Here is a 12112-nt window from a genome sequence, read left to right on the forward strand (position 1 = left end):
GTGTGTGCTCTTATATGCTCCCATCGTTCATTACATAAGGACGGCAGCGGTAGCGGAACAGAAGTGACCCCAGGCTCAGTAACCAGTTTTCAGTGTGAGGTTGTATAAAATGTAATCTTGCAGCTGGATGGGAGACAGAACCCTGCAGTCCATTTGAATAGCTCCCTTTAGTGTCCTCATTACATGGTCAATTATCTGGGCCTTAGATAACAGCACTTTTCCACCAGAGGACAATAAAACACCAGCAACACCAGAACTACTTTTCCTGAACGTGTCCCTGCATTGCGGGTAATAAGACTCTGACAACGGACCATTGGCCTCTGAAGTTGTCCAAATGTGTCCATGGGGAAAATGCACTAACAGATAGTGAATTGATGTTGTAAAGTCACAGTGCCATTCCTCTGTACTTCAGCACGGAGGCAGCAGATTATGTGAGGTTGTGCTGCCCTCTAGTGGAGCTGAAGGTGTGCTGCACTCTGTTTGAGCTCACAGCAGCAGAGGCATATCCCAGCATGCATCGCAAAGCACTCTAAACATGCACATGCATTGCAGGGATAATGCAGACAGACTTATTGGGAAACATAAAGAGAAAAGCATGTATCAATGAGTGTAATATATTTTCTTCTTGGACTGTCTTATGATCATGGAGGCTGACTTAAGTAGAATCTGACTTCTTATTAGAGACAAGTGAGGGGATCACCTGTGCTGAAAAGTGGGTATTACCACTAATTTGTATCAGATTACGTTACTTAAGAAATTCAATTGGAAGCCCTTATAAAACATTACAGTGTGTTATAAATGAAAGAACCTAAAAGAGGCTGAAACAATGTGTTGCAAATTCACTGGTAACTATTCAGAGAGTAGTCATTTTTCATGTAAAGATGCCAAATGTTTCATGGTTCCAGTGGTTTTGTCTTTTAATTATTCTTAATGTTATAAATTATTTATCATTTTGAGGTTTGGACTGTTAGTCAGACCAAGCAACCAAAGCATTGTGAATGTGCACTTTGGCTATTGAATTTTTGCAACCCTGACTTCCAACTGACTTCTTAATATGTCCTGAAAATAATCATGTTTACACAGTCTTTTTAAAAATGTACTCAACCAATTACTTTTTTGCTGATGCATGAGTCACAATATAAGATATCACAGGGACTATTTTGTTTTAATCATTTGTGTTCTCTTACTGTTTTATACTGACTTACTTTTACTTAACATGTATAAGATTTTGAACATTAGTGTAGCAACAACTATTACTATGTATTGATATAGTGGAGTAATGGCCGGTCCAATCACGTGTGCATGTTAGTACATGTGAGTTCCTGGACTTATAAACAGCCTGACCTCTTATTTATCTAATTTATGTGCACTTGTTTCATTTCAGCTCAGCAATGGAGTCTCCTCTGAAGTTTCCTTGTTTTCCTCAGTTCTCTGTTTCACCATGTGTGTCTCTACTGCTGTCGCAGAATCATGGTTAAACATACAGATGGACTGAAGCAGAGCACAGCAAAGAAGAAACGGGTGACGTGAAAATACCATTAGTCAGCTTGACAACAACTTGTTGCTGCTATTCATTATGTTTGCAGTGCTAGAGTTTGCTAAAATTTGTGGCCATTTAAAAAACAAACAAAAAAACCCAAATATATATATATAGTTAATGTACATATATATACATACACGTACACACACGCACACACACACTGGTTATTAAAATAAAGGGGGTGGGGAGGTTTGGCAGACTTTCAATTAGTTTTGGTCTGAGATGCTGTTGCACACATCCATTAATTAGTCCCTTAATGACCATATTTAATGCGCTTTAACTAGTGGTGTTTTTTATTTAACTAAGGTTCTGAATACCTCACCCATCACTGATGAATACTGTCTGTCTATCTTTGTATTCAGAACAAGAATTACTTTAAAATTGACTGACAATGTGTGTTTTTCATCAATGATAGTTTTTTTTTAATCTATAGAGAAGATTATCGGAAATCATTTGAATTAAAAAGCAAATAAATGTAAAATACACCTAACTACAATCAAAACCAAAATCTTAATCTACTTGGTCAAATCTAAAAACAATTTAACACGAGGTCCTGATCAGCAGATCTGAAGTGTGAATATACAGTATAACCGATGACAGCCTCAAAAACATGGATTTATTTAATTTATTTAATATATACTTATAACAGATCACAGAACATACACTACCCAGCCAAAAAAATAAAAAAAATAAAAAAATCACCACCTGGATTTAAGTAAGCAAATAGATAAGAGCCTTCCATTGGATAATTACTGCAGTGATGAAAATGTTTCAGCTACAACAACTTATTTAACCTTAGCTGATGCAGTGAAGAGCTTCTCATTTCTTGAACAACCATGTTGGAAGACATATCCTGTGGTCACGGAAAGGATGTTAATCAGTTTCAGAAGGATCAAATTATTGGCCTGCATCAAACAAAGAAAACAACTAAGGAGATTTCTGAAACTACTAAAATCAGGTTAAGAACTGTCCAATGCATCATTAAAACCTGAAGGATAGTGGTGAACCATCATCTTGAGGAACAAATGTGGTTGGAACAAACTCTTATTTGATCGTAGGAAATTAGATTTACCCTGTTCCAAAGTGATGGGTTCATCAGGGTAAGAAGAGAGGCAGATGAAGTGATGCACTCATCATGTCTAGTGTCTACCAGCCTGTGGGGGTTAGAGTTATGATCTGGGGTTGGTCAGCTTCAGCAACATTATGTTCCCAAAGAATGAGGTCAGCTGATGACCTGAATATACTGAATGACCAGGTCTTTCCATCATTGGAATTTTTCTTCCTTGATGGCATGAGCATGATCCAAGATGATGATACCAGGATTCATGGGGCTCAAATTGTGAATGAGTGGTTCAGGGATCATGAGACATCATTTTCACACATGGATTGACCTCCACAGAGTCCAGACCTCAGCCCCACTGAGAATCTTTGAGATGTTCTGGTGAAGACTTTGCACAGCGATCCAACTCTCCTATCATCAATATAAGATCTTGGTGAAAAATAAATATATCGCTGGGCAGAAATAAATGCTGTGACTTTGCAGAAGCTTATTGAAATGATGTCACAGTGAATGTGTGCTATAGTCAAAGCTAAAGGCGGTCCAATGAAATATTGGTATGCATTTTTTTTTTTTGGCCAGGGAGTGTATATTCATGAAATAGTCCAGTGTTTAAGTTTCCCATTTCATAGGGTAGAATAGTTTTACAGTATTTGAGAAGAGTGGTAGGTGAGCTGGTGTGCTCCAGCTGCTTTAACAGGGGAGTTCTGCAAAGTGAAAGAAGTACAAATACATAGATCTTTTAAAAAAAGCAAAAGTGTAGAGTTGTGTCTAAGAAAATTAAAGGCAGAAAGGCAGAATCTTTAAGCAAAAAAAATCTAAACATGTAACTGATACACAGATATGAGTTTTAATGGGTTTAATTAATGAACAGACTCTTTAATATTTAGATTTTAACTTTTTTTTTTTCTCAATATCTATCTAGTTTGGCTTGTGCTGAGTGCTGGCAGCAGAGAGAAACTGCAGTCAACACCAGAGGATGCTGTGACTCTCACTACCTCTTCAAATACAGAACCACAAAACAGGAACGGAGTCAAACACACTGATCACTGAGAATGCTTTTACTGCGCTAAATACAAACCTTACATCCCACTCAACTAAAATCTTCCTAATCAGTAACATTTACACTTTTGCAAAAAACACACAATATTAATCAGGTCAGATTGGCGAATAGGTGTAATTGTTGATGCCCAAGCTTTCATTATATGCTGACCATGAATCAATCAAAAACATGCAAGTGACCCTGTCCAGTATAGTCCCATAAATAATTTAGGCGAGTACTAAAGAAACTATCGGTGACAATGACTTTATCAATTATGAAATTATACAGTAAAATCCAGTTGACATTACTTCAAGATGGTTCTTGTAATGATTTGGCTTTAATTTCCTCTCTTGTTTAAAGAAGTAGATTTGTCGTAAGCTTTATTTTGACTTACTATTTTCCTGGCCTTTACTCCATCATGCGCTGATTGCCTTTTCAGACAAACAGCGTCAAAGAGTCTATCACATTTGACGAAGAAGGGTCTGGTGGTGAAGCGTCTTGTTCAAGGCCGCCTCTGTGTGTGATTCGTGGAAGTGACAGCATATCTCAATCATTTCCCCATCCAGAGATCTGAACCGTCAGCTTCAGAGCAGCTACCACCTACCAGCTTCAGACCTTTCAGTCGCTGCTGCCACAGGATGATATACTGCCATGGGAGCCTGTTCATCTCCACTCAATGCGTGTGAGTGGCTACTGTATCTTTTCAATGGACGTTCCAAATGATATGACCATAACAGATGCAGGTCATGAATCAAAGGTCTTAAACCACCCGGCTAGCTGATCTGTTCCACAGCTGCTACCGTCCGATCTCCTCTAGATACACAACAGATACACACACAGAGTGTAACCAGGTCCACAGTCCCCATCTCTGCTCCCCTCTGCATCCTTTCTACCTGATGCAGGTCCACATCTGAGCCTCGCATGGACCACACTGACTATTCTGGGCTTGTGTGAACCGAGCTCTTGAACGCAATGACCCCTTCAAATCAACAAAGCCTGAAAGAAAGGAGAGGAAAAAAAAATATGAGCGAAAATTCTGCACAGCATATCAAAGCATAACTCTTGTGCCCTTTTAGTTGGCCCAACTCAAATTAGACAAGCATAAAAGTCTGTGAGTGCTTGAAAAATAAGGATCACACATGTTTCAAATATGCTGAATTTTAATTGATAATAAATTGTGCTTTTGTAGACCCCAGAGTATGCATTGAAGTGGTTAAAGGTGTTTTTTTTTAATAGACACAGGTTGGAAAATCAGAAGAGAAGAAAAATAATTGATGGAATTTGCGGTTGTTTTAAGCAGTTTTGAGTTGATAGTTGAACTTGCTCCCTTAGCTGAACTGTTGTTTGTACCAGTGAATGTCTGGCCCCAATCCAAGCTACATTACAGGGACAATACACTCAATGCACATGCACGGATGAGGAAAGCATGATGATCACATGATAATATGCTGTTTATAGTTCGTTCCCCATCCAAACAACACCATCCTGCCAAAGCCTGGACTCTGCAAGACCTCTGAAGGTTAGCAGCAGATCGTTCAATTCTGGAAGCTGCAACTTAGAGTGACCTTGTATTAAACTTCTTCCATCACATCCTCAAACATCCTGTCACTGGTTCATGGTATGTCCCTCCTCAGACCATCATCACCACCACTACTGACTAGAAGAACATCACAGGCCTCACCATTTCAAAAATGCTTCAACACAATGTTCCCATCGTACTGCAGGTCTGAACACCTGCTCATTTATCCCACATCCAACACGCTTGACTCCCAGAACCGACTGTTCACATACCAACTAATATATTCCAGACCTTGACGGGTGCCATTTTTATGAGATAATCAATGCTTTTTGCTTCATCTGTGAAGGCCTGTAATGTTTTGGCTCCACTGTGTATGTACCACCCATAATCATAATGAAAGCAAAGTTTCTCCATTGTGTGTTAAAGAGAGGCTTATCCTGTACCTCCCAAAGGTTTATCTGACTGCTTAAAAAGTCACAAAGTATGGCGCCCACGTACCTTCGAGGTTAAGAGAGCAACGATGCACCACAATAACTTGTTGCATCTCTCTCACCCTCATTTCGCAGCTTGCAGCTATATTCAGATGACACAATGCTACAGATGACAAGAGAACGATGGGAAGAGGCTGCTGGCTGCTCGATGCTGGTTTGTCACTGAGGGCACTGAAATGTCCACAACTCCACAATTTGTCATTTAAGAAACAGTTTCAAACAGCTCTGGATGGACGTGTTCAACAACATGATCCTGTTCCTGAAAATGTCCTTCAACTTCACCAAGTCGTTGGAAAGAGTGGGATAACATCCTACTGGCAACATCAACACCCTCTTTACCTCTATGTGGATCTCATATTTTGAATTAGTAAATCAACAAATTTTAACTTACTCGAATGACGTTATCTCACAATGCTGACTTGTCAAGTTATTTAATAACGTTGATTTAGTGATTAATAATTTTGACTTACAATTTCTCAATTTTGAATTTGGGTTTCATATTTTGCAAATAATAGCTCATAATTCTGACTTATTTCAGATTACTGTATTGTTATTTTCTATCATTTTCACGTATGTTATTTATTTCCTGGCAGGAATAGGGTTCCATGTATTCCCACACACAGATCTAAACACAAAGCCAGGCAGCCTCCAGTATACCTTGACTATGTGTAAAGTACGTAGATTTACAGATTTATAAACTAAGTAACCTAGCTAGTGTATCTGGAGGATCCTTCTCAGGCAGCTGTTGATGAACGTCTGCACCTTGCTGATGGTGGTCTTTGTTGTCCTCCATATCTCTGCTCCATACAGTAGGACTACCTACCTGTGGCAACATACCACTGTACATATCTCTAAATAACCCCAAAGTATATTTTTTATATTTTGATATAATCAGGAGAATTGTGGGCAGTACTCTCACAGACTCAGAATAGTGGTCGAGCTTCAAAGTTTTGAGAAGATTCTGTAATATATTCAATAAAAAATATACTACAGAGAAAATTTTGCAGTGAAAAATGTGTCCACAGTGAACAAAAATATGACAGAAGCAAAAACAAAAAACAAAAAACACACACACACACACCAGAAACTTTAAGGATTCAAACCAGAATATGAAGGATTCAAAGGAAAATCATTAATGAACCTCTAACATTAATAGGCCAGAAAATATCTATGTGAATGAACCAAGTGAACCCACACTGCAGACACCAGGAGCTGATGTAATGTTGCAAGTGCAATGGAAGTGTGTTATTTTGGAATGAAAAAACTGCATTCCTACGATGTATCTTAAAACCATTAAATGGCTGGCAAACCACAGAAGTGTTGAGAGGTTTGTGCTGTTGATGTGAACTTTGTTTATATCACTTTGTGATGTGATCCAAGGTGCTGCAGATCTAATATCTTTCTGCTCCAGAGCCTCAACAGCTGCTGAAGTGCAGGTCTGAGCTCCCAGGTGGTTTTGCCAGTAAAGGAACACCGTACATGGGCTGATCTGCTGCCTCATTCGCCGCTGTGAATGGGAGAAACAGAATCTCATCTGGGATGTAGAACACCCTCGTCGAAGCCCACCAAGGCCCGTTCCTAGTAACCCAGAGACGCCTGCTGGCACGGCATGAAACACATAACTCTTGCATGGGAGTGGATCTGGGGTTTACAGCTTGGGCTCCTTATCCAATTAGGCTAGACCATGGAGGCAAAGCAAAATAGGGTGAAGTTTTTACAATGCCACAGGGGTCTTTAGAATGGATGGGTTCTGTTTGGAGTCTTTTGGGGGGATGGGGTTGGGGGCAGGGTGGGCTGGGGATGTGCTATTCCCTCATCTCTTTTATCACAGCCTGTCAGAAGCCACACAGGTAGCCAAGCAGCTGCACTCTGTCATCCAGCGGGTACAAGGGAGCCAAAACCAAGGTGAAAGGGTCATTTGAATGCAGAAAGTCACTATGTGTATATTATCCCTATTAGCTTCAAAAAAATAAACCATTCAGCCTGGCCTATAGTTTCAATTTTATTCAGTATTACAAAAATAAATACAAAGAAAATGGAGCAAAAAGACACTGAAGTCAAGTATTTTTATTTTCTTCACAAATTACATAAAATTATACAAAATTCCATTTAATTTTAGAAATGATGTGAAGTACAAAAACAAACAACAAAAACAAACAACAAAAAAACATAGACAAAAACAATGAAAAGCTTATATGATAATAAATAGCCAAGAAATAGGAGAAAATAATTTTTTTAAAAAACATTCCACGACTTATTGTGAGAAAATGCAGCAGCTAAAAAATATATATTACAACTCATTTATCTGGATTAACCAAATCTACCTTGTCACATTTCATGTGCAATATGGTACACAGATAATGTATGAAATACAGACTAAATGTCTGATGTTAAAGTAAGGTAAGTAAAGCAAGTGTCAGGGAGAAAATACAACAATCAAAAGACAGTTACATTATGTACAATACCATCAGACTTCTTTGTGTCTTGTCAAAGTCTGCAAGCTCCATTTCTGCTGGAGGCAGGACGGGGCGTGAGGGAAGACAGAGTCTGGGGGTTAAGGTAACTAGAAGGTTGTGATGGATGTCTCCTGTGCTCACATACATGGTATTTCAATCAACAACACCAATGGCCACAACATAACCACAAAAGCTCAGCTGCAAAACAGACCACATGAAAACATACAAAATGTCATATGACAGGATTTCTCATCAGGAACTCCTGAAAATGTCTAGAAACATAAATAATTCCATTTAATGTAACAGGAATGGCCTCTAAAAATCAAAACATTACCGCAGTGAATGCTGATAAGATTTCAGCTTGTTGTTTCTGACTAAACTTTAGGTACACTTGATAACTTGAACCCTACTGCGGGCTGTTGGTGATCGCTTTGAGAATGTCACACGTGTTCTTGGAGATGACTTCTTTCAGTTTCCGTACCCGACGAGGGCTGGAAGCACCTACGTAGCTCTCAGGCTGAAGGACGGCCATGCCATCATTAACATTGCCCATGATGATGACCTGTCCCTCTGCAGCGGCACCGGTGATGTTTGGACACGGGCAGTTCCAGTCCATGTTGAGAAAAGTAACCTCAAGAGGCTCCTTGCCAAAGAAGCGGAGACCCATCTTCTCATCTTTGAGGATCTCTTCCACAGACACAAGGGCATGACCTGAGTCCTTCTCCTCTGTAAGCTCCGTCATACGACCCAGGATGACAAAGTCGCTCCGGCAGAAGCTTGTCACCATCTTGCCTCTGGGCTTGCAGGCCTTGCAGTGGTGGTTTTTAGGGTAGGGGCACATCTCCTCACAGGCTTCTTTAGATTCAAAGTTATTGTCATTGCCCTCGCAGCCTCCGTAGATAAAGGACTGACACTGCCGCTGAGCACTGCTGTAGGCCCACCTTGGCTCGTAAGCCTTACAGGGGCCCTGCAGGCTAGGAAGCCCACAAGGGCCTGACAGCTCCGGACCGCAGCACTGCATGCACTCCTCGTACGTATCAAACACCCTCCTGGACGGCTGGCTGTTGTTGTTGCTGTGGCAGTGTGTAAAGGAGAAGCAGTTGTTGGTCTTGGGCTCATAGTACCAGCTGACTTTTTCCAGCTCACTCCCACATTCATCTGAGCTGTCAGGGGGTTTCTGACACTCCTCAGGCAGGCAGCGAGTCAGGTTCTTGGGCTCAGGAGTTTGAAGCACCTCTGTGGGCAGCACAGTGAGCGGATGGTTGGCCTTCACAGAGCCCGATGGGTTTTGAGCTGTGCAGGTGTAGACGCCCGAGTCATGCGGCTGGGCGTTGTAGATAACCAGCTGACCGATGTTTGTGACAACCATGTTGCCCCGCACGTGGTTGGGCCTCATGATCACCCTCTCAGCTCCATCTGACAGCTGCTTCTCCCAGGTGATCTCCGGGCGTGGCCGACCCGTTACATCACACAGGAAGCTAGCTGTGTCCCCCACGTTCACGGTCTGTTGAGCAGGGCTGCTGACCACCACGGGGGGCTGAGGCTCAGTAGGAGGTGGGATAGTCGCCTGCAGGGGAGCAGTGGTGGGGCGGAGAGTGGTCGCCTGGGGCAGTGAGGGGCTGGTGTTGGGCCAGGTGAGGTGGAAGCGGCACGTGACAACAGAGAGGGTGATGCCCTTGGAGCACGCCTCTGCATCCATGTAGCACTTGTTGTAGTATGTCATGCCGTCGGAGGCGCAGGTGAAGTGCGGCTCTCTCTCGCAGCGGTCCCGGCATTTACACACCGGCTGGCCGTCCCAGATGTCACACTCAGACCCCTGCTGGGTGCACATAAAACTTGCACAGGTTGCTTCTTTGGGCATTCCCACGGGGCCCTTATCTTTGTCCATGTAACGGGCTGCCACACAGCTCCGATTCCCGCAGACATTTTGGCAACACTTCTCAAAGGACTCGCACTCCTGTAAGAGGAGACGAGAGAAATGACAGATGCAAGATTCTAAATGTGTGTGGAGAGCATTCACATACGGTGGGCAGTGATAAAGTAGACTATAAACTAGAGATCAAACAAAACTTAACAATACACTTGAGATATATTATATATATCATAAACAAAATAGAAATTACATAACAAACTGAATAGAAAAGCATTTATTTAATAGTACATTTACAAGCCGTTAATATAAACTTTCATCCTAAAATAATATTCTGACATTACCTGATCAGATTCACATTCTCGTGTGCAGGTGCTCATGGCGTCCACCCACAGGTTGGGGTTCATGTCATTGGGACACATACCCGCGTGGGAATAGATAATATGGGACAAAACTCCGGCATGGAGCTCCATCCACACTGACACACACGCCAGGAACCAGATCCACCGTGGAAACAGCATCCACCACATCTCCAGAGCGGGACACAACTCAACGAGAGGTGAAGATTAAAAATATCTGTGCACTTCTGTGATTCGGCTGTGAACGAATTCCACTTCTTTGAAAATAAAAGTAAATTTAAAAAAAAAGAAAAAAGTCAAATGCGCATCACACGTGCCTGCATGTGGGACTCAGCCTGATCAGCGTGCCAACTGATGAATCCAGTTCAGTTGCGGCGATGATGCTCTATTTATACCGTCGGTCTGCAGCCATCACCGTAAACCAAACTCGCCAACCAACACACAACATGACGGCTACGAGTTCCTCCTCAGATGGTGGAAGAAGCTTTTTTTTTTTTTTTAAAGTCGGTGCGATCTTTGGGCTGGAGCTGGCGGGGCACCTGCCTGTTAAAGGAATTGCTGGTAACCCCTTTTAACCCTTTGCGGGCTCCAGCGGCGCCGGAGCGCACCGTGCGTAAAGACGCACGGAGAAAAAAGTTTCCAAGGTCATTTGTTGCTTAAAAAAGGTATTATTTAACAATTAGAGGAATTCAAAACACATGCTCGGTTTACATCACAGTCAGAATGTTTGAAACAAATGTTGTGCGTTTGGTATTTTATGGTGCAATAATTAAAAGTGATGCGGAGCACACAATTATTGTACTTGTCACAGAAAAGTGCAATAATTAAAAAGTACAACAACGTGTCATCACGTGTGAAGGTTCACGATGTATATTCTGTTGAGTACGTTATCATAAAAATCGATATATTTTTTACTCGTCTGTTGCAGGAAGAGAAACGTTTCAGAAAACAAGGATTTGTGTTTAACTTTTAACAACAAAATATGCAGTTCGAAAGTATGTTGTTTGTTTTTCTTATACAAAACACAAAACTAAGACAAAATTATTATTTCTGCTGATATACTTGGATTTTTAAAATACTAATAATTATAATGGAAAATGTTTGACATTAATGGTTGATAAAACTCAGTTAAAATGCAGTGAATAAAGAAACTATTTGCTATCAACAATAATAATAAAAGCAAATTTCCTTCAGGTTTGCCATGATTATGTACATTTTGTTATCTTTTCTATCTGGCACATATTCTAGACAGCAACAGCACTTGTGATGCAGCTTTATCTGACTGCATGGAGCAGGTTTTTAAAGAATATGCTGAAATACTGAGTGAGCTGACACATATTTAGAAATAACTGCAATAGACTTTGTGCACTATGAAATAGGTTGAATCAACACAACATAAATGGTGGAATTTTAAAGATACAAATGCTTAAAAGCACAATACAGTTTTGCATGCATGTAACCGGTAATACGTGACTGCTGTGGCAAAACAATTTCTATTTTCTCAACGACATTCATGAATGGAATTTATTTTCACTGTATACATCCTACAAAGCATGTCTTTGTACACTGGATTAGTTGTGTCCGTACAAGCACTTTGTGTGGATTTATGGAAATTTACTGACTCATTCAGAAGGCAAACAAATTCCAGAAAAAAAAAAAAACTGACTCTGCTGCTGCAAATACATGCGTTGGGGCATTAGACAGACTAGAGAAAATCTTAATTGCAGCATTGCAACAGGTTATCACCCAACACTCAAGTACTTCTTTAAGAATGTGGC

The 12112-nt window shown here is 40.9% G+C and overlaps 1 protein-coding gene across 1 annotated transcript; it reads right to left on the reverse strand.

Annotated features, from left to right (window-relative positions):
• Positions 1 to 7701: 7701 nt before the first annotated feature.
• Positions 7702 to 10825, reverse strand: LOC111574400 (WAP, Kazal, immunoglobulin, Kunitz and NTR domain-containing protein 2-like). Its single transcript, XM_023278964.3, has 2 exons — positions 10320 to 10825; positions 7702 to 10062 (listed from the first exon to the last, which is right to left on the reverse strand). The coding sequence occupies exons 1-2, from the start codon at positions 10503 to 10505 to the stop codon at positions 8512 to 8514; spliced, it is 1737 nt and encodes a 578-aa protein (XP_023134732.1). The 5' UTR covers positions 10506 to 10825; the 3' UTR covers positions 7702 to 8511.
• Positions 10826 to 12112: the final 1287 nt, after the last annotated feature.

The sequence above is a fragment of the Amphiprion ocellaris genome, chromosome 18 (assembly GCF_022539595.1).
Source record: "Amphiprion ocellaris isolate individual 3 ecotype Okinawa chromosome 18, ASM2253959v1, whole genome shotgun sequence".
Taxonomy (NCBI): Eukaryota; Metazoa; Chordata; class Actinopteri; family Pomacentridae; genus Amphiprion; species Amphiprion ocellaris.

Bases quoted from the DNA above. Each gene is read 5' to 3' on its own strand.
- LOC111574400 (XM_023278964.3), bottom strand. From the start codon at position 10,505: ATGTGGTGGATGCTGTTTCCACGGTGGATCTGGTTCCTGGCGTGTGTG. The intron at 10,063-10,319 runs GTAATGTCAGAA...CTCCTCTTACAG, and splicing joins GAGAATGTGAATCTGATCAG to GAGTGCGAGTCCTTTGAGAA.